Here is a 22,500-nt window from a genome sequence, read left to right on the forward strand (position 1 = left end):
CCTCTGCTTGTCCCAACTCCTGGCCACGTCCAAGAGACCAACCCAGTCCAGCCACTGAAGGGAGAAGTCTTGCCCCCTAAAGAAGCTGGAGGTGTAGTGTCCCCCAACTATAAGTAACCACCCCTAGGGTCACAGAGGCCCCTGGAAATCCCACACAAGTGAAGAGAGAGCCAGTGGCCTGGCTTACCTCCAGTCCCCAGCCTGGGTGGCCCACCTTATCTGTGAACCGGCCTGACCCTGTCCTTCTGCATGTCCCTTGGATAGGGCTTGGCGGGGAGGGGAGCTATTGCCCAGCAACCACCCCTGATGAGCCCAATCCCAACCTCAGGTGGCCAGAGCCTCTGCTTGAAGAGACAGTGACTACAGCAACTCTGACTGCATCCCCACTGCTATTGTTGACTCTGTGAGTGTGTACAATAATACAGAATAAATGCTGGAAGAACTGGGATCCTGTATTCTCTTTGGCTTTTTACCCTCTGTCGCTCACCGTATAAAAACCTGTGTGGGGGTTAATGGTTGCAAATGACTCTTGGCCAATTTCCAAAGGAAGACAGACATTTTGACCCCTTTTCAATTCTGCTCCCCAAACCATTCAATACATTCAACAGCTTCTAAAAATGAGATCACAACAACACCAAAAGAAAACAAAACAACTTCATTCATGCACCTGAAAGGAGCACTTGGCAGTCATGAAGAGGAGATAGGTTATTCTGGTTGGGGGAAGAGGATCTATTCATCTCAGTTCAACACTGCTTTACATTATACCCACGGAGCCCAATCCTAGCCCATGGCCAAAGGCACGGGGAGGGAGTGGAGGCTCCACCTGGGTTCTGGTCCCTGCCCAGGTTTTGTCTCCATAGAATGTCCTCATGGTTTCCAAGAGTCTTACTAACTGCCTCCATGGTTAAGGAAGACTTTAGGAAAGCAAAGAAGCAGAACTGGGCAAGATGGGGAGAGGCGAGACTCCTGGGACTGGTCTCTGAAGGAGAAAGTGACAGTGTCACTAAAGGAAGTAAAGGTTGGGCCAGTTGGAATCATGGAAGCCAAAGTGCTGAATAGCCTGGAGAAATACAGATCCAAGGTCATTGCAGTGGTTACCCTCCCTGACATTTCTGTAGCCTTTCCTGCCATCAATCACATCAGGACGCGGGGGCTCTCTCCTTCCTGGGAATCACCTGGCTCTAACTATTTAACCACATCATCTCAGGCAGGTTGTCTCAAGTTACCTAAAGCTATTTCATCACAGCCATGAGCATATGTCAGGGACATCCCTTTGGAGACACCGAAACTCAGTAGGTTGAAGGGCCCTTAGTATCTCTTACTGCCCCCAACTCCAGGGACACCCACTGTCATTCCTCCTTAGGTATTCTCTCTCTTGGGTAATGATACCTTCTCTGCATTCACCGAAGCCAGAGACGACACATCATTCTCCACTCCTTTCCTTTGCTTCCCTACTCTCCACCAGAGACCAAGTCCTAGCTACGCTTACCCACACCTCCCAAGCTTTGACTGAAGTCATTTCTCCCCTGAACTATTGCAATGGCCCTCAAGCTGTTCTCCTTTGCTCCGTGTCTCCACATACCCTGCAATCCACGCATCACACAGAGGACAGGGTGTTCTACTTAAAATTCTGATCCAACTACTTCACTCCTTGAGTTCATGCTTGTCAGCGGCTCTCATTATTCAGAGGATGAGAATGAAGGCTCAAGTCCTCCTAACAGGACAAGAGTTAAAAGGAAGTCTGAGTAGAACTGGTTGGGAAGATTGGGGGCACAGTGAGAAGTAATCAGAAACACCCAGAATATGTGCAAATTTTTTTGAAGTCTTAGGTTTTGATTTTTTCGTAGACCTTATTTTTCTGTTATTTTCTTTTTCAATTTGTTTATTTAACTATAGTTGATTTACAATATTGTGTTAGTTTCAGCTGTACAACTTCAGATTCTTTTCCATTATAGGTTATTACAAGATATTGAATATAGTTCCATATGCTATGCAGCAAATCCTTGTTGTATATCTATTTTACATATAGTAGTAGGTGTAATAGACCTTTCTTTAGAACAGTTTCCAATTCATGAAAAAGTCAAGAAGACAGTAAAAAGAGTTACCATACACTTCACACCCAGTTTCCCTTATTATTAACATCTTACATTAGTATAGCACTTTTATTATTATAAATAACAAAACGGTATTGGTACATTATTATTAACTGAAGTTCAAGGTTTATTCCTATTATTTTAGTTTTTACCTACTGTCTTTTCCTGTTTCAGGATCCCATCTAGAATATCACATTACATTTAGCTGTCTTGTCTCCTTAGGCTCCTCTTGACTGTGACAGTTTCTCACTTTCCTTGATTTTTGATGAACTTGACAGTTTTGAGGGGTCCTGGTCAGGTATTTTATAGAATATCCCTCAAATTGGGTTTGTCTGATGTTTTCTTCATGATTAGACTGGAGTTCTGGGATTTTAAGAGGAAGACCACAGAGGTAAAGTGCCTTTTGCATCACATTATTTAAAGGGTACATACTATTCACATGATTTATCACTTTGATCACGTGGCTGAGGTAACATCTATCAGGCTTGGCCACTCTCCTCATCCTCTCTCCAACATCCCATATTACTGTACTGTATTCTTTGGAAGGAAGTCACTGTGCAAAGCCCACAATTAAGAAGTGGGGAGTTGGGGCTTCCCTGGTGTTACAGTGGTTGAGAATCTGCCTGCTAATGCAGGGGACACGGGTTTGAGCCCTGGCCCGGGAGGATCCCACATGCCGTGGAGCAACTAGCCCGTGAGCCACAACTACTGAGCCTGCGCGTCTGGAGCTTGTGATCCACAACAAGAGAGGCCGCGATAATGAGAGGCATGCGCACCGCGATAAAGAGTGGCCCCCGCTTGCCGCAACTAGAGAAAGCCCTCGCACAGAAACGAAGACCCAACACAGCAAACATAAATAAATAAATGAATAAACTCCTACCCCCAACATCTAAAAAAAAAAAAATGTGGGATGTTAAGCTCCCCATCACTGAGGGTGGAGTGTCATCATAAATTATTTTGAATTTCCTGTATAGGAAATGTATCTCTTCCCTCTCCTTATGTATGTATATATGTATGGACATATGCATTTAATCATTTATTTATGTCAGCATGTACTCATGAATATTTATTTTATACTTTGGGCTATAACGCAGTAGTACTTTATTTTCTATTTCATTGTGGTGAAGTAAATATTACATAGAATTTACTCTATTAATCATTGTACAGTTCAGAGGTATTAAGTACATTCACGTTGTCCTGCAACCATCACCACCATCCATCTTGCAAAATTGTAACTCTGTACCTATTAAACAACAATTCCCCATGGACTTCTCCCCACAACCCCTAGCAACCACCGTTCTACTTTTTTTCTTTTTTTCTAATCTCCCTTTTTCCCCTACACCACTGTTTCTTGTAACCACTATTCTCCCCTCTGCTACTATAAGTTCAGCTTTTCTGGTCACAAATATCAGGGTTTCCTCCCTTTCTAAGACAAAATAATATATCATGTATTATATCTATATTACATAAATATATAATATAATGTTATATACCACATTTTCTTTATCCATTCATCCACTGACATTTAAGTTATTTCCATATCTTGGCTATCATGAATAATGCTACAATGAACATGGGGTATCTCTTCAAGTTACTGATTTCATTTTCTTTAGATATATACCCAGAAGTGGTATTGCTGAATCATATGGTAGTTCTATTTTTAATTTTTTGAGGAACCTTCATATTGTTTTATATAATAACTGTAGCAATTTACAGCCCTACCAACAGTGTACGAGGGTTCTCTTTTCTCCACATCCTTGCCAACACTTGTTAGCATTTGACATTTTTTTTTTTTTTTTACATCTTATTGGGGTATAATTGCTTTACAATGGTGTGTTAGTTTCTGCTTTATACCAAAGTGAATCAGCTATACATATACATATGTTCCCATATGTCTTCCCTCTTGCGTCTCCCTCCCTCCCACTCTCCCCATCCCACCCTTCCAGGCTGTCACAAAGCACCGAGCTAATATCCCTGTGCCTTGCGGCTGCTTCCCCCCAGCTATCTACCTTACTACGTTTGTTAGTGTGTATATGTCCAACACTCTCTCTCGCCCTGTCAAAACTTACCCTTCCCCCTCCCCATATCCTCAAGTCCGTTCTCCAGTAGGTCTGCATCTTTATTCCTGTCTTATCCCTAGGTTCTTCATGACATTTTTTTCCCTTAAATTCCATATATATGTGTTAGCATACGGTATTTGTCTTTTTCTTTCTGACTTACTTCACTCTGTATGACAGACTCTAGGTCTATCTATCTCATTACAATAGCTCAATTTCATTTCTTTTTAAGGCTGAGTAATATTCCATTGTGTATATGTGCCACATCTTCTTTATCCATTCATCCGATGATGGGCGCTTAGGTTGTTTCCATCTCCGGGCTATTGTAAGTAGAGCTGCAATGAACATTTTGGTACATGACTCTTTTTGAATTTTGGTTTTCTCAGGGTATATGCCCACTAGTGGGATTGCTGGGTCATATGGTAATTCTATATGTAGTTTTTTAAGGAACCTCCATACTGTTCTCCATAGTGGCTGAACCATTTCACATTCCCACCAGCAGTGCAAGAGTGTTCCCTTTTCTCCACACTCTCTCCAGCATTTATTGTTTCTAGATATTTTGATGATGGCCATTCTGACTGCTGTGAGATGATATCTCATTGTAGTTTTGATTTGCATTTCTCTAATGATTAATGATGTTGAGCATTCTTTCATGTGTTTGTTGGCATTCTGTATATCTTCTTTGGAGAAATGTCTATTTAGGTCTTCTGCCCATTTTTGGAAGGGGTTGTTTGTTTTTTTGTTATTGAGCTGCATGAGCTGCTTGTAAATTTTGGAGATTAATCCTTTGTCAGTTGCTTCATTTGCAAATGTTTTCTCCCATTCTGAGGGTTGTCTTTTGGTCTTTGTTATGGTTTCCTTTGCTGTGCAAAAGCTTTGAAGTTTCATTAGGTCCCATTTGTTTATTTTTGTTTTTATTTCCATTACTCTAGGAGGTGGGTCAGAAAGGATCTTGCTGTGATTTACGTCATAGAGTGTTCTTCCTATGTTTTCTTCTAAGAGTTTGATAGTTTCTGGCCTTACATTTAGGTCTTTAATCCATTTTGAGCTTATTTTTGTGTATGGTGTTAGGGAGTGATCTAATCTCATACTTTTACATGTACCTGTCCAGTTTTCCCAGCACCATTTATTGAAGAGGCTGTCCTTTCTCCACTGTACATTCCTGCCTCCTTTATCAAAGATAAGGTGTCCATATATGCGTGGGTTTATCTCTGGGCTTTCTATCCTGTTCCATTGATCGATCTTTCTGTTTTTGTGCCAGTACCATACTATCTTGATTACTGTTGCTTTGTAATATAGTCTGAAGTCAGGGAGCCTGATTCCTCCAGCTCCTTTTTTCGTTCTCAAGATTGCTTTGGCTATTCGGGGTCTTTTGTGTTTCCATACAAATTGCGAAATTTTTTGTTCTAGTTCTGTGAAAAATGCCAGTGGTAGTTTGATAGGGATTGCATTGAATCTGTAGATTGCTTTGGGTAGTAGAGTCATTTTCACAATGTTGATTCTTCCCATCCAAGAACATGGTATATCTCTCCATCTATTTGTATCATCTTTAATTTCTTTCATCAGTGTCTTATAGTTTTCTGCATACAGGTCTTTCGTCTCCTTAGGTAGGTTTATTCCTAGATATTTTATTCCTTTTGTTGCAATGGTAAATGGGAGTGTTTTCTTGATTTCACTTTCAGATTTTTCATCGTTAGTATATAGGAATGCCAGAGATTTCTGTGCATTAATTTTGTATCCTGCTACTTTACCAAATTCATTGATTAGCTCTAGTAGTTTTCTGGTAGCATCTTTAGGATTCTCTACGTATAGTATCATGTCATCTGCAAACAGTGACAGCTTTACTTCTTCTTTTCCGATTTGGATTCCTTTTATTTCCTTTTCTTCTCTGATTGCTGTGGCTAAAACTTCCAAAACTATGTTGAATAAGAGTGGTGAGAGTGGGCAACCTTGTCTTGTTCCTGATCTTAGTGGAAATGCTTTCAGTTTTTCATCATTGAGGATGATGTTTGCTGTGGGCTTGTCATATATGGCCTTTATTATATTGAGGAAAGTTCCCTCTATGCCTACTTTCTGGAGGGTTTTTATCCTAAATGGGTGTTGAATTTTGTCGAAAGCTTTCTCTGCATCTATTGAGATGATCATATGGTTTTTCTCCTTCAATTTGTTAATATGGTTTATCACATTGATAGATTTGCGTATATTGAAGAATCCTTGCATTCCTGGAATAAACCCCACTTGATCATGGTGTATGATCCTTTTAATGTGCTGTTGGATTCTGTTTGCTAGTATTTTGTTGAGGATTTTTGCATCTATGTTCATCAGTGATATTGGCCTGTAGTTTTCTTTCTTTGTGACATCCTTGTCTGGTTTTGGTATCAAGGTGATGGTGGCCTCGTAGAAGGAATTTGGGAGTGTTCCTCCCTCTGCTATATTTTGGAAGAGTTCGAGAAGGATAGGTGTTAGCTCTTCTCTAAACGTTTGATAGAATTCACCTGTGAAGCCATCTGGTCCTGGGCTTTTGTTTGTTGGAAGATTTTTAATCACAGTTTCAATTTCAGTGCTTGTGATTGGCCTGTTCATATTTTCTATTTCTTCCTGATTCAGTCTTGGCAGGTTGTGCATTTCTAAGAATTTGTCCATTTTATTGGCATAGAGTTGCTTGTAGTAATCTCTCATGATTTTTTTTATTTCTGCAGTGTCAGTTGTTACTTCTCCTTTTTCATTTCTAATTCTATTGATTTGAGTCTTCTCCCTTTTTTTCTTGATGAGTCTGGCTAGCGGTTTATCTATTTTGTTTATCTTCTCAAAGAACCAGCTTTTAGTTTTATTGATCTTTGCTATCGTTTCCTTCATTTCTTTTTCATTTATTTCTGATCTGATTTTTATGATTTCTTTCCTTCTGCTAGCTTTGGGGTTTTCTTGTTCTTCTTTCTCTAATTGCTTGAGGTGCAAGGTTAGGTTGTTTATTCGAGATGTTTCCTGCTTCTTAAGGTGGGCTTGTATTGCTATATACGTCCCCCTTAGAACTGCTTTTGCTGCATCCCATAGGTTTTGGGTCGTTGTGTCTCTATTGTCATTTGTTTCTAGGTATTTTTTAATTTCCCCTTTGATTTCTTCAGTGATCACTTCATTATTAAGTAGTGTATTTTTTAGCCTCCATGTGTTTGTATTTTTTACAGATCTTTTCCTGTAATTGATATGTAGTCTCATGGCGTTGTGGTCAGAAAAGATACTTGATACAATTTCAGTTTTCTTAAATTTACCAAGGCTTGATTTGTGACCCAAGATATGATGTATCCTGGAGAATGTTCCATGAGCACTTGAGAAAAATGTGTATTCTGTTGTTTTTGGATGGAGTGTCCTATAAATATCAATTAAGTCCATCTTGTTTAATGTATCATTTAAAGCTTGTGTTTCCTTATTTATTTTCATTTTGGATGATCTGTCCATGGGTGAAAGTGGGGTGTTAAAGTCCCCTACTATGAATGTGTTACTGTCGATCTCCCCTTTTATGGTTGTTAGTATTTGCCTTATGTATTGAGGTGCTCCTATGTTGGGTGCATAAATATTTACAATTGTTATATCTTCTTCTTGGATCGATCCCTTGATCATTATGTAGTGTCCTTCTTTGTCCCTTTTAATAGTCCTTATTTTAAAGTCTATTTTGTCTGATATGAGAATTGCTACTCCAGCTTTCTTTTGGTTTCCATTTGCATGGAATATCTTTTTCCATCCCCTTACTTTCAGTCTGTAGGTGTCTCTAGGTCTGAAGTGGGTCTCTTGTAGACAGCATATATAAGGGTCTTGTTTTTGTATCCATTCAGCCAATCTGTGTCTTTTGGTGGGAGCATTTAGTCCATTTACATTTAAGGTAATTTTCGATATGTATGTTCCTATTCCCATTTTCTATATTGTTTTGGGTTCGCTACTATAGGTCGTTTCCTTCTCTTGTGTTTCTTGTCTAGAGAAGTTCCTTTAGCATTTGTTGTAAAGCTGGTTTGGTGGTGCTGAACTCTCTCAACTTTTGCTTGTCTGTAAAGGTTTTAATTTCTCCATCAAATCTGAATGAGATCCTTGCTGGGTAGAGTAGTCTTGGTTGCAGGCTTTTCTCCTTCATCACTTTCAGTATGTCCTGCCACTCCCTTCTGGCTTGTAGGGTTTCTGCTGAGAGATCAGCTGTTAACCTTATGGGGATTCCCTTGTGTGTTATTTGTTGTTTTTCCCTTGCTGCTTTTAATATGCTTTCTTTGTATTTCATTTTTGATAGTTTGATTAATATGTGCCTTGGCGTGTTTCTCCTTGTATTTATCCTGTATGGGACTCTCTGTGCTTCCTGGACTTGATTAACTATTTCCTTTCCCATATTAGGGAAGTTTTCAACTATAATCTCTTCAAATATTTTCTCAGTCCCTTTCTTTCTTTCTTCTTCTTCTGGAACCCCTATAATTCGAATGTTGGTGCGTTTCATGTTGTCCCAGAGGTCTCTGAGACTGTCCTCAGTTCTTTTCATTCTTTTTTCTTTATTCTGCTCTGCAGTAGTTATTTCCACTACTTTATCTTCCAGGTCACTTATCCGTTCTTCTGCCTCAGTTATTCTGCTATTGATCCTATCTAGAGTGGTTTTAATTTCATTTATTGTGCTGTTCATCGTTGCTTGTTTCATCTTTAGTTCTTGTAGGTCCTTGTTAACTGTTTCTTGCATTTTGTCCATTCTACTTCCAAGATTTCGGATCATCCTTACTATCATTATTCTGAATTCTTTTTCAGGTAGATTGCCTATTTCCTCTTCATTTGTTAGGTCTGGTGGGTTTTTATCTTGCTCCTTCATCTGCTGTGTGTTTTTCTGTCTTCTCAGTTTGCTTATCTTACTGTGTTTGGGGTCTCCTTTTTGCAGGCTGCACTTTCGTAGTTCCCGTTGTTTTTGATGTCTGTCTCCAGTGGCTAAGGTTGTTTCAGTGGGTTGTGTAGGCTTCCTGGTGGAGGGGACTAGTGCCTGTGTTGTGGTGGATGAGGCTGGATCTTGTCTCTCTAGTGGGCAGGTTCACGTCTGGTGGTGTGTTTTGGGGTGTCTGTGGCCTTATTATGATTTTAGGCAGCCTCTCTGCTAATGGGTGGGGTTGTGTTCCTGTTTTGCTAGTTGTTTGGCATAGGTTGTCCAGCACTGTGGCTTGCTGGTCGTTGAGTGAAGCTGGGTGCTTGTGTTAAGATGGAGGTCTCTGGGAGATTTCCACCGTTTAATATTATGTGGAGCTGGGAGGTCTCTTGTTGACCAGTGTCCTGAAGTTGGCTCTCCTACCTCAGAGGCAGAGCCCTGACTCCTGGCTGGAGCACCAAGAGCCTTTCATCCACACAGCTCAGAATAAAAGGGAGAAAAAGTAGAGAGAATTAGTAGAAGTATGAGTAAAGAAAGAAGGAAAGGAGGAAAGGAAGGAAGGAAGAAAGAAGCAAAGAAGGAAAGAAAGGAGGGCGGAGGGAGGGAGGGAGGGAGGAAGGAAGGAAGGAGGGTAAGAAGGATAAAAGACAGAAAGAAAGATGATACAGTAAAAATAAAATAAAGTATAATATAGTTATTGAATTAAAAAATATTTAGAAAAAACAAAAAAGGGACCCATAGAACCTTAAGACTAATGTTGGAAGCAAAGCTATACAGAGAAAATCTTACACAGAAGCATACACATACACCTTCACAAAAAGAGGTAAAGGGGGAAAAATCATAAATCTTGCTCTCAGAGACCACCTCCTCAATTTGGGGTGATTCGTTGTCTAAAGGAGGGAAGGCAGGAAGGAAAGAAAGAACGAAGGTAAAGTATAATAAAGTTATTACAATTAAACTTAATTATTAAGAAAAAGAATTTTTTTAAAAAAAATCATGGACGGATAGAGCCCTAGGACAAATGGTGGAAGCAAGAGTATACAGACAAGATCTCACACAGAAGCATACACGTACACATTCACAAAAAGAGGAAAAGGGAAAAAAAGCATAGATCTCGCTCCTAAAGTCCACCTCTTCAATTTGGGATCATTCCTTGTCTATTCAGGTATTCCACAGATGCAGGGTATATCAAGTTGATTGTGGAGCTTTAATCCGCTGCTTCTGTGGCTGCTGGGAGAGATTTCCCTTTCTCTTCTTTGTTCTCACAGCTCACAGGAGCTCAGCTTTGGATTTGGCCCTGCCTCTGCGTGTAGGTCGCTGGAGGGCGTCTGTTTATTCGCTCAGACAGGACGGGGTTAAAGGAGCCTGTGATTCGGGGCCTCCGGCTCACTCAGGCCGGGGGTTGGGGGATGGGGGAAGGAGGGGCACTGCGTGCGGGGCGGGCCTGCAGCGGCAGAGGCAGCATGACGTTGCGGCAGAGGCCGGCGTGACGTTGCACCAGCCTGAGGCCTGCCGTTCGTTGTCCCGGGGAAGTTGTCCCTGGATCCCGGGAACCTGGCAGTGGCGGGCTGCACAGGCTCCGCGGAAGAGGGGTGTGGAGAGTGACCTGTGCTCGCACACAGGCCCCTTGGTGGCGGCAGCAGCAGCCTTAGCGTCTCCCGCCCGTCTCTGGGGTCCGCGGTTTTAGCCGCGGCTCGCGCCCGTCTCTGGGGTTTGCACTTTCAGCCGCGGCTCGCGCCCGTCTCTGGGGTTCGCGCTTTTATCCGCGACTCGCGCCCGTCTCTGGGGTTCGCACTTTTAGCCGCGGCTCGCGCCCGTCTCTGGAGATCCTTTAAGCAGCGCTCTTAAACCCCTCTCCTCGCGCACCAGGAAACAAAGAGGGAAGAAAAAGTCTCTTGCCTCTTCGGCAGGTGCAGGCTTTTCCCCGAACTCCCTCCCGGCTAGTCGTGGTGCACCAACCCCTTCAGGCTATGTTCAAGCCGCCAACCCCAGTCCTCTCCCTGAGCTCCGTCCAAAACCAAAACCCGAGCCTCAGCTCGCAGCCCCGCCCGCCCCGGCGGGTGAGCAGACAAGCATCTCGGGTTGGTGAGTGCTGGTCGGCACCGATCGTCTGTGCAGGAATCTCCCCGCTTTGCCCTCCGCACCCGTCGCTGTGCACTACTCCGCGGTCCCGAAACTCCCCCCTCCGCCTCCCGCAGTCTCCGCCCGCGGAGGGGCTTCCTAGTGTGTGGAAACTTTTCCTCCTTCACAGCTCCCTCCCACTGGTGCAGGTGCCGTCCTTATTCTTTTGTCTCTGTTTTTTCTTTTGCCCTACCCAGGTACGTGGGGAGTTTCTTGCCTTTTGGGAGGTCTGAGGTCTTCTGCCAGCCTTCAGTAGGAGTTCTGTAGGAGTTGTTCCACGTGTGGATGTATTTCTGGTGTATCCGTGGGGAGGAAGGCGATCTCCGCGTCTTACTCTTCCGCAATCTTCAAGGTCCCCCTTAGCTTTTGAATTTTTTATAGTAGCCATTCTAACCGGTTTGAGAGGATATCTCATTGTGGTTTGATTCATATTTCCCTGCTGATAAGTGATGCTGGGAATCTTTTCATATTCCTGTTGGAAACAGTATGGTGGAGAAACTGAGATTCAGAAGAAAAGCTTGGCTGAGGTGGGAAAACAAGAGGAAAAGGGGACCAGGTTCCTGAGATGCCTCCCTCACCTCCCTGTGCCCAGGTCGCGAGTATCACAGGAGTGAATGAGCCCCCAGAGCCCTCTGGCCAGGCAGGAGCTGTGTGTCCGTGCGAAAAGGGGCCCTGAGGGGTTTTTTGCTTAAGGTTCCTATGATGAGTCAGGAAGGGGCTAGAGGAAGTAGACCAACAGGAGTGGTGAAACCAGTCCATCTCGTTCACCTTGGGAAAGAGGCGAGGCTGAGGAACAGTATAAAGGGCACCCCGGCCCCTGCTCGGCTCAGTGTTCCACTAGAAGCTTCTGCAGCCATCCTCACTGTGAGTCAGGTAAGTGTTAGCTGGCAGAACCAAGGTTGGGACCAGGGGTCTCCCACAGGCCAGAACATGGCTGGGGGTGGCCAGCCAGGTGGGTGTAGGTATCATTTGTGTGCTGGATTCAACAGGACTACTGTCCTTCTTGGAGGGCTCAGGTCACTGTGCTGAGGGCTAGGTGCCATGGTATGGAAACACAGATCAGACAGCAATCTCCTCCTACCCCATACTTTCTTGGGACCGTATTTTAGAGAGAGAGAGAGAGAGAGAGAGAGAGAGAGTGTGTGTGTGTGTGTGTGAGAGAGAGAGAGAGAGAGAGAGAGAGAGAGAGAGAGAAAGGCAGAGAGACAGAGAGGCAGAGAGACAGAGAAATAGAAAGAGACAGAGAGAGGAGTAAGATGGGGATAAAGGGGAAATACGGCCAGTTTCTCTCCTAAAACTGATTGATTTGGGCTGACTGTGATTTTGCCTTCTTTATGGAGGCAGGGTGTCCGGGGACATGCTTGTAACTCTTGGCTGTGATACCAAAGGGAGAAATGCAGCACGGGGAACAGTTTCTATTTGGAGAACCCAGGCTGAGCAGGGACAGGGAAACCCAGCTTAGAAGTAGGAGACTTGAAAGAACCAACTCCAACTCTCAACAACTTTGCAGCCCCCTCCCACCAGCACCAGCTAAAGCTCAGATGGTCAGGAGAGAAAGCAGCTCTGGAGCTGAATAGGCCAATGTGTTCATTTTACAGAGGAGAAACCTGAGGTCCAGAGGGGCTAAGTGACTTTCCCAGAACCACACAGCATTTCACTGGGAGATTTAAGCTGAGATCATGTCATGTGACTCCAGTCCAGGGCGTGCACCCTCACCTCTCAGATCCTCTCGGGATGGGCTACTGATTTTCCAGGACTCGGGAGTTCTCCAGGAGACCTTTCTTTTCCTGACACCTTCCCTCTTCCTGTCATAATCCCAGAGCTCATCTCTCTTCTTTGTACATGAAGGTCAGAAACAAGGGAGAGACAAGGATAGGCAAGAGCAGGAGGTGAAGTGGTACCCAGCCCACCTTTGCAGAGCACCTCTGGAGAGTGCTCTTTGTTGTCTCTTGGGAACAAGAGGCTCCCAGGAGGGCCTTTCCATGCCCCTCTCCATTCCTACCCTTCACTCTGCTGCTTCTGGGGAATGATAGCCCAGCGTGGGTGGGAGAGTACCCCACCCAAGGGAAGAGGGGATGCTGAGAAACCAGGCGCTGCTGCATATTTCCAGGGGTTCATCTACTTCCTCGCCTTCAATTAACCCTCTGACCCATCCTGATTTTCAGGTTGACCTAAAGCAGCTTCCAAGATGTCCCAGCAACGTACTCTGCCAGTGACCTTGCCCCCTGCCCCCAGTAAGGAGTCCCTGAAGCCTGTTTCTCCTCCCAGCAACATCCAAGAGGAGCAAGCGAAGCAGCCAACTCCACTGCCTGCCCCATTCCAGAAGGTATCCTCGGAGTTCCCAGGGAAGGATCCCATGGAGCTCGGGAAGAAACACACCACTCCTGTGAAGGAGGTGCCCAAGAAAGAGTGTGAGCCACGGCAACAGGAGCCACAGCAGCAGCAACAGCAGCAGCAGCAGCAAGAGTCACAGAAGCCAGGAAAGCCTGTGGACCAGCAGCAGCAGCAGCAAGAGTCACAGGAGCCAGGAAAGCCTGTGGACCAGCAGCAGCAGCAGCAAGAGTCACAGAAGCCAGGAAAGCCTGTGGACCAGCAGCTCCATCAAGTCCAAGGAAGGCCTAGATTCAGCCTGATGGGACAAAACCACTCTTAGAAGGTTCTGCTTAACCTTGATGTGTGCCTTCCTTTCTGGCTTCAAGGATGGGGAGAAAACCCAGCCCTTCAGTGCAGGACCATCCAGCAGCTGCAGAAAGAGTCACAGGAGCCAGGAAAGCATGTGCAACAACTGAAACAGGAGAAGAAGGTTTTGGGCCAGCGGCTGGATCAAGAGCTAGCAAAGAAAGATCAGCAACTGGAAAAGAAAGGGGAGCAGCAGCTGAAGCAGCAGAAGGGGTTGCTGAAGTAGCCTCTGCTTGTCCCAACTCCTGGCCAGGTCCAAGAGACCAACTCAGTCCAGCCAGTGAAGGGAGAAGTCTTGTCCCCTAAAGAAGCAGGAGGTGTAGTGTCCCCCAAATATAAGTAACCACCCCTAGGGTCCCAGAGGCCCCTGGAAATCCCACAGAAGTGAAGAGAGAGCCAGTGGCCTGGCTTACCTCCAGTCCCCAGGCTGGGTGGCCCACCTTATCTGTGAACCGGCCTGACCCTGTCCTTCTGCATGTCCCTTGGATAGGGCTTGGTGGGGAGGGGAGCTATTGCCCAGCACCCACCTCTGATGAGCCCAATCCCAACCTCAGGTGGCCAGAGCCTCTGCTTGAAGAGACAGTGACTACAGCAACTCTGACTGCAACCCCACTGCTATTGTTGACTCTGTGAGTGTGTACAATAATACAGAATAAATGCTGGAAGACCTGGGATCCTGTATTCTCTTTGGCTTTTTACCCTCTGTCTCTCACCGTATAAAAACCTGTGTGGGGGTTAATGGTTGCAAATGACTCTTGGCCAATTTCCAAAGGAAGACAGACATTTTGACCCCTTTTTAATTCTGCTCCCCAAACCATTCAATACATTTAACAGCTTCTAAAAATGAGATCACAACAACACCAAAAGAAAACAAAACAACATCATTCATGCAACTGAAAGGAGCACTTGGCAGTCATGAAGAGGAGATAGGTTATTCTGGTTGGGGGAAGAGGATCTATTCATCTCAGTTCAACACTGCTTTACATTATACCCACGGAGCCCAATCCTAGCCCATGGCCAAAGGCACGGGGAGGGAGTGGAGGCTCCACCTGGGTTCTGGTCCCTGCCCAGGTTTTGTCTCCATAGAATGTCCTCATGGTTTCCAAGAGTCTTACTAACTGCCTCCATGGTTAAGGAAGACTTTAGGAAAGCAAAGAAGCAGAACTGGGCAAGATGGGGAGAGGCGAGACTCCTGGGACTGGTCTGTGAAGGAGAAAGTGACAGTGTCACTAAAGGAAGTAAAGGTTGGGCCAGTTGGAATCATGGAAGCCAAAGTGCTGAATAGCCTGGAGAAATACAGATCCAAGGTCATTGCAGTGGTTACCCTCCCTGACATTTCTGTAGCCTTTCCTGCCATCAATCACATCAGGACGCGGGGGCTCTCTCCTTCCTGGGAATCACCTGGCTCTAACTATTTAACCACATCATCTCAGGCAGGTTGTCTCAAGTTACCTAAAGCTATTTCATCACAGCCATGAGCATATGTCAGGGACATCCCTTTGGAGACACCGAAACTCAGTAGGTTGAAGGGCCCTTAGTATCTCTTACTGCCCCCAACTCCAGGGACACCCACTGTCATTCCTCCTTAGGTATTCTCTCTCTTGGGTAATGATACCTTCTCTGCATTCACCGAAGCCAGAGACGATACATCACTCTCCACTCCTTTCCTTTGCTTCCCTACTCTCCACCAGAGACCAAGTCCTTGCTACGCTTACCCACACCTCCCAAGCTTTGACTGAAGTCATTTCTCCCCTGAACTATTGCAATGGCCCTCAAGCTGTTCTCCTTTGCTCCGTGTCTCCACACACCCTGCAATCCACCCATCACACGGAGGACAGGGTGTTCTACTTAAAATTCTGATCCAACTACTTCACTCCTTGAGTTCATGCTTGTCAGCGGCTCTCATTATTCAGAGGATGAGAATGAAGGCTCAAGTCCTCCTAACAGGACAAGAGTTAAAAGGAAGTCTGAGTAGAACTGGTTGGGAAGATTGGGGGCACAGTGAGAAGTAATCAGAAACACCCAGAATATGTGCAAATTTTTTTGAAGTCTTAGGTTTTGATTTTTTCGTAGACCTTATTTTTCTGTTATTTTCTTTTTCACTTTGTTTATTTAACTATAGTTGATTTACAATATTGTGTTAGTTTCAGCTGTACAACTTCAGATTCTTTTCCATTATAGGTTATTACAAGATATTGAATATAGTTCCATATGCTATGCAGCAAATCCTTGTTGTATATCTATTTTACATATAGTAGTAGGTGTAATAGACCTTTCTTTAGAACAGTTTCCAATTCATGAAAAAGTCAAGAAGACAGTAAAAAGAGTTACCATACACTTCACACCCAGTTTCCCTTATTATTAACATCTTACATTAGTATAGCACTTTTATTATTATAATTAACAAAACGGTATTGGTACATTATTATTAACTGAAGTTCAAGGTTTATTCCTATTATTTTAGTTTTTACCTACTGTCTTTTCCTGTTTCAGGATCCCATCTAGAATATCACATTACATTTAGCTGTCTTGTCTCCTTAGGCTCCTCTTGACTGTGACAGTTTCTCACTTTCCTTGATTTTTGATGAACTTGACAGTTTTGAGGGGTCCTGGTCAGGTATTTTATAGAATATCCCTCAAATTGGGTTTGTCTGATGTTTTCTTCATGATTAGACTGGAGTTCTGGGATTTTAAGAGGAAGACCACAGAGGTAAAGTGCCTTTTGCATCACATTATTTAAAGGGTACATACTATTCACATGATTTATCAGTTTGATCACCTGGCTGAGGTAACATCTATCAGGCTTGGCCACTCTCCTCATCCTCTCTCCAACATCCCATATTACTGTACTGTATTCTTTGGAAGGAAGTCACTGTGCAAAGCCCACAATTAAGAAGTGGGGAGTTGGGGCTTCCCTGGTGTTACAGTGGTTGAGAATCTGCCTGCTAATGCAGGGGACACGGGTTTGAGCCCTGGCCCGGGAGGATCCCACATGCCGTGGAGCAACTAGCCCGTGAGCCACAACTACTGAGCCTGCGCGTCTGGAGCTTGTGATCCGCAACAAGAGAGGCCGCGATAATGAGAGGCATGCGCACCGCGATGAAGAGTGGCCCCCGCTTGCCACAACTAGAGAAAGCCCTCGCACAGAAACGGAGACCCAACACAGCAAACATAAATAAATAAATGAATAAACTCCTACCCCCAACATCTAAAAAAAAAAAAATGTGGGATGTTAAGCTCCCCATCACTGAGGGTGGAGTGTCATCATAAATTATTTTGAATTTCCTGTATAGGAAATGTATCTCTTCCCTCTCCTTATGTATGTATATATGTATGGACATATGCATTTAATCAGTTATTTATGTCAGCATGTACTCATGAATATATATTTTATACTTTGGGCTATAACCCAGTAGTACTTTATTTTCTATTTCTTTGTGGTGAAATAAATATTACATAGAATTTACTCTATTAATCATTGTACAGTTCAGAGGTATTAAGTACATTCACGTTGTCGTGCAACCATCACCACCATCCATCTTGCAAAATTGTAACTCTGTACCTATTAAACAACAATTCCCCATGACCTTCTCCCCACAACCCCTAGCAACCACCATTCTACTTTTTTTCTAATCTCCCTTTTTTCCCTACACCACTGTTTCTTGTAACCACTATTCTCCCCTCTGCTACTATAAGTTCAGCTTTTCTGGTCACAAATATCAGGGTTTCCTCCCTTTCTAAGACAAAATAATATATCATGTATTATATCTATATCACATCAATATATAATATAATGTTATATACCACATTTTCTTTATCCATTCATCCACTGACATTTAAGTTATTTCCATATCTTGGCTAACATGAATAATACTACAATGAACATGGGGTATCTCTTCAAGATACTGATTTCATTTTCTTTAGATATATACCCAGAAGTGGTATTGCTGAATCATATGGTAGTTCTATTTTTAAATTTTTGAGGAACCTTCATATTGTTTTATATAATAGCTGTAACAATTTACAGTCCGACCAACAGTGTACGAGGGTTCTCTTTACTCCACATCCTTGCCAACACTTGTTAGCTTTTGACTTTTTTATAGTAGCCATTCTAACCAGTGCGAGAGGATATCTCATTGTGGTTTGATTCATATTTCCCGGCTGATAAGTGATGCTGGGAATCTTTTCATATTCCTGTTGGAAACAGTATGGTGGAGAAATTGAGATTCAGAAGAAAAGCTTGGCTGAGGTGGGAAAACAAGAGGAAAAGGGGACCAGGTTCCTGAGATGCCTCCCTCACCTCCCTGTGCCCAGGTCGCGAGTATCACAGGAGTGAATGAGCCCCCAGAGCCCTCTGGCCAGGCAGGAGCTGTGTGTCCGTGCGAAAAGGGGCCGTGAGGGGTTCTTTGCTTAAGGTTCCTATGATGAGTCAGGAAGGGGCTAGAGGAAGTAGACCAACAGGAGTGGTGAAACCAGTCCATCTCGTTCACCTTGGGAAAGAGGCGAGGCTGAGGAACAGTATAAAGGGCACCCCGGCCCCTGCTCGGCACAGTGTTCCACTAGAAGCTTCTGCAGCCATCCTCACTGTGAGTCAGGTAAGTGTTAGCTGGCAGAACCAAGGTTGGGACCAGGGGTCTCCCACAGGCCAGAACATGGCTGGGGGTGGCCAGCCAGGTGGGTGTAGGTATCATTTGTGTGCTGGATTCAACAGGACTACTGTCCTTCTTGGAGGGCTCAGGTCACTGTGCTGAGGGCTAGGTGCCATGGTATGGAAACACAGATCAGACAGCAATCTCCTCCTACCCCATACTTTCTTGGGACCGTATTTTAGAGAGAGAGAGAGAGAGAGAGAGAGAGAGAGAGAGAGAGAGTGTGTGTGTGTGTGTGTGTGAGAGAGAGAGAGAGAGAGAGAGAAAGGCAGAGAGACAGAGAGGCAGAGAGACAGAGAAATAGAAAGAGACAGAGAGAGGAGTAAGATGGGGATAAAGGGGAAATATGGCCAGTTTCTCTCCTAAACTGATTGATTTGGGCTGACTGTGATTTTGCCTTCTTTATGGAGGCAGGGTGTCCGGGGACATGCTTGTAACTCTTGGCTGTGCTACCAAAGGGAGAAATGCAGCATGGGGAACACTTTCTATTTGGAGAACCCAGGCTGAGCAGGGACAGGGAAACCCAGCTTAGAAGTAGGAGACTTGAAAGAACCAACTCCAACTCTCAACATCCTTGCAGCCCCCTCCCACCAGCACCAGCTAAAGCTCAGATGGTCAGGAGAGAAAGCAGCTCTGGAGCTGAATAGGCCAATCTGTTCATTTTATAGAGGAGAAACCTGAGGTCCAGAGGGGCTAAGTGACTTTCCCAGAACCACACAGCATTTCACTGGGAGATTTAAGCTGAGATCATGTCATGTGACTCCAGTCCAGGGCGTGCACCCTCACCTCTCAGATCCTCTCGGGATGGGCTACTGATTTTCCAGGACTCGGGAGTTCTCCAGGAGACCTTTCTTTTCCTGACACCTTCCCTCTTCCTGTCATAATCCCAGAGCTCATCTCTCTTCTTTGTACATGAAGGTCAGAAACAAGGGAGAGACAAGGATAGGCAAGAGCAGGAGGTGAAGTGGTGCCCAGCCCACCTTTGCAGAGCACCTCTGGAGAGTGCTCTTTGTTGTCTCTTGGGAACAAGAGGCTCCCAGGAGGGCCTTTCCATGCCCCTCTCCATTCCTACCCTTCACTCTGCTGCTTCTGGGGAATGATAGCCCAGCGTGGGTGGGAGAGTACCCCCGCCCAAGGGAAGAGGGGATGCTGAGAAACCAGGCGCTGCTGCATATTTCCAGGGGTTCATCTACTTCCTCGCCTTCAATTAACCCTCTGACCCATCCTGATTTTCAGGTTGACCTAAAGCAGCTTCCAAGATGTCCCAGCAACGTACTCTGCCAGTGACCTTGCCCCCTGCCCCCAGTAATCAGTCCGTGAAGCCTGTTTCTCCTCCCAGCAACATCCAACAGAAGCAAGCGAAGCAGCCAACTTCACTGCCTCCCCCATTCCAGAAGGTATCCTCGGAGTTCCCAGGGAAGGATCCCATGGAGCTCGGGAAGAAACACACCACTCCTGTGAAGGAGGTGCCCAAGAAAGAGTGTGAGCCACGGCAACAGGAGCCACAGCAGCAGCAACAGCAGCAGCAGCAACAAGAGTCACAGGAGCCAGGAAAGCCTGTGGACCAGCAGCAGCAGCAGAAAGAGTCACAGAAGCCAGGAAAGCCTGTGGACCAGCAGCAGCAGCAGAAAGAGTCACAGGAGCCAGGAAAGCCTGTGGACCAGCAGCAGCAGCAGAAAGAGTCACAGGAGCCAGGAAAGCCTGTGGACCAGCAGCAGCAGCAGAAAGAGTCACAGAAGCCAGGAAAGCCTGTGGACCAGCAGCAGCAGCAGAAAGAGTCACAGGAGCCAGGAGAGCCTGTGGACCAGCAGCAGCAGCAGCAAGAGTCACAGAAGCCAGGAAAGCCTGTGGACCAGCAGCAGCAGCAGAAAGAGTCACAGGAGCCAGGAAAGCCTGTGGACCAGCAGCAGCAGCAGAAAGAGTCACAGAAGCCAGGAAAGCCTGTGGACCAGCAGCAGCAGCAGAAAGAGTCACAGGAGCCAGGAAAGCCTGTGGACCAGCAGCAGCAGCAGAAAGAGTCACAGGAGCCAGGAAAGCCTGTGGACCAGCAGCAGCAGCAGAAAGAGTCACAGGAGCCAGGAAAGCCTGTGGACCAGCAGCAGCAGCAGAAAGAGTCACAGGAGCCAGGAAAGCCTGTGGACCAGCAGCCGCAGCAGAAAGAGTCACAGGAGCCAGGAAAGCCTGTGGACCAGCAGCAGCAGCAGAAAGAGTCACAGGAGCCAGGAAAGCCTGTGGACCAGCAGCAGCAGCAGAAAGAGTCACAGAAGCCAGGAAAGCATGTGCAACAGCAGCAGCAGCAGAAAGAATCACAGGAGCCAGGAAAGCCTGTGTACCAGCAGCAGCAGCAAGAGTCACAGAAGCCAGGAAAGCCTGTGGACCAGCAGCAGCAGCAGCAAGAGTCACAGAAGCCAGGAAAGCCTGTGGACCAGCAACAGCAGCAGAAAGAGTCACAGGAGCCAGGAAAGCCTGTGGACCAGCAGCAGCAGCAGAAAGAGTCACAGGAGCCAGGAAAGCCTGTGGACCAGCAGCAGCAGCAGAAAGAGTCACAGGAGCCAGGAAAGCATGTGCAACAGCTGAAACAGGAGAAGAAGGTTTTGGGCCAGCGGCTGGATCAAGAGCTAGCAAAGAAAGATCAGCAACTGGAAAAGAAAGGCGAGCAGCAGCTGAAGCAGCAGAAGGGGTTGCTGAAGTAGCCTCTGCTTGTCCCAACTCCTGACCAGGTCCAAGAGACCAACCCAGTCCAGCCAGTGAAGGGAGAAGTCTTGTCCCCTAAAGAAGCAGGAGGTGTAGTGTCCCCCAAATATAAGTAACCACCCCTAGGGTCCCAGAGGCCGCTGGAAATCCCACAGAAGTGAAGAGAGAGCCAGTGGCCTGGCTTACCTCCAGTCCCCAGGCTGGGTGGCCCACCTTATCTGTGAACCGGCCTGACCCTGTCCTTCTGCATGTCCCTTGGATAGGGCTTGGTGGGGAGGGGAGCTATTGCCCAGCACCCACCTCTGATGAGCCCAATCCCAACCTCAGGTGGCCAGAGCCTCTGCTTGTAGAGAAAGTGACTACAGCAACTCTGACTGCAACCCCACTGCTATTGTTGACTCTGTGAATGTGTACAATAATACAGAATAAATGCTGGAAAACCTGGGATCCTGTATTCTCTTTGGCTTTTTACCCTCTGTCGCTCACCGTATAAAAACCTGTGTGGGGGTTAATGGTTGCAAATGACTCTTGGCCAATTTCCAAAGGAAGACAGACATTTTGACCCCTTTTTAATTCTGCTCCCCAAACCATTCAATACATTCAACAGCTTCTAAAAATGAGATCACAACAACACCAAAAGAAAACAAAACAACATCATTCATGCAACTGAAAGGAGCACTTGGCAGTCATGAAGAGGAGATAGGTTATTCTGGTTGGGGGAAGAGGATCTATTCATCTCAGTTCAACACTGCTTTACATTATACCCACGGAGCCCAATCCTAGCCCATGGCCAAAGGCACGGGGAGGGAGTGGAGGCTCCACCTGGGTTCTGGTCCCTGCCCAGGTTTTGTCTCCATAGAATGTCCTCATGGTTTCCAAGAGTCTTACTAACTACCTCCATGGTTAAGGAAGACTTTAGGAAAGCAAAGAAGCAGAACTGGGCAAGATGGGGAGAGGCGAGACTCCTGGGACTGGTCTCTGAAGGAGAAAGTGACAGTGTCACTAAAGGAAGTAAAGGTTGGGCCAGTTGGAATCATGGAAGCCAAAGTGCTGAATAGCCTGGAGAAATACAGATCCAAGGTCATTGCAGTGGTTACCCTCCCTGACATTTCTGTAGCCTTTCCTGCCATCAATCACATCAGGACGCGGGGGCTCTCTCCTTCCTGGGAATCACCTGGCTCTAACTATTTAACCACATCATCTCAGGCAGGTTGTCTCAAGTTACCTAAAGCTATTTCATCACAGCCATGAGCATATGTCAGGGACATCCCTTTGGAGACACCGAAACTCAGTAAGTTGAAGGGCCCTTAGTATCTCTTACTGCCCCCAAC

General features: G+C 45.6%; 1 protein-coding gene and 1 pseudogene across 1 annotated transcript; both read left to right on the forward strand.

Annotated features, from left to right (window-relative positions):
• Nucleotides 1–13,335: 13,335 nt before the first annotated feature.
• On the forward strand, nucleotides 13,336–14,052 carry LOC136136921 (involucrin-like). Its single transcript, XM_065895182.1, has 2 exons — nucleotides 13,336–13,752; nucleotides 13,891–14,052. The coding sequence occupies exons 1-2, from the start codon at nucleotides 13,336–13,338 to the stop codon at nucleotides 14,050–14,052; spliced, it is 579 nt and encodes a 192-aa protein (XP_065751254.1).
• Nucleotides 14,053–19,734: 5,682 nt separating this feature from the next.
• LOC136137008 (involucrin pseudogene) lies at nucleotides 19,735–21,168 on the forward strand (annotated as a pseudogene).
• Nucleotides 21,169–22,500: the final 1,332 nt, after the last annotated feature.

The sequence above is a fragment of the Phocoena phocoena genome, chromosome 1, assembly GCF_963924675.1.
Source record: "Phocoena phocoena chromosome 1, mPhoPho1.1, whole genome shotgun sequence".
Taxonomy (NCBI): domain Eukaryota; kingdom Metazoa; phylum Chordata; class Mammalia; order Artiodactyla; family Phocoenidae; genus Phocoena; species Phocoena phocoena.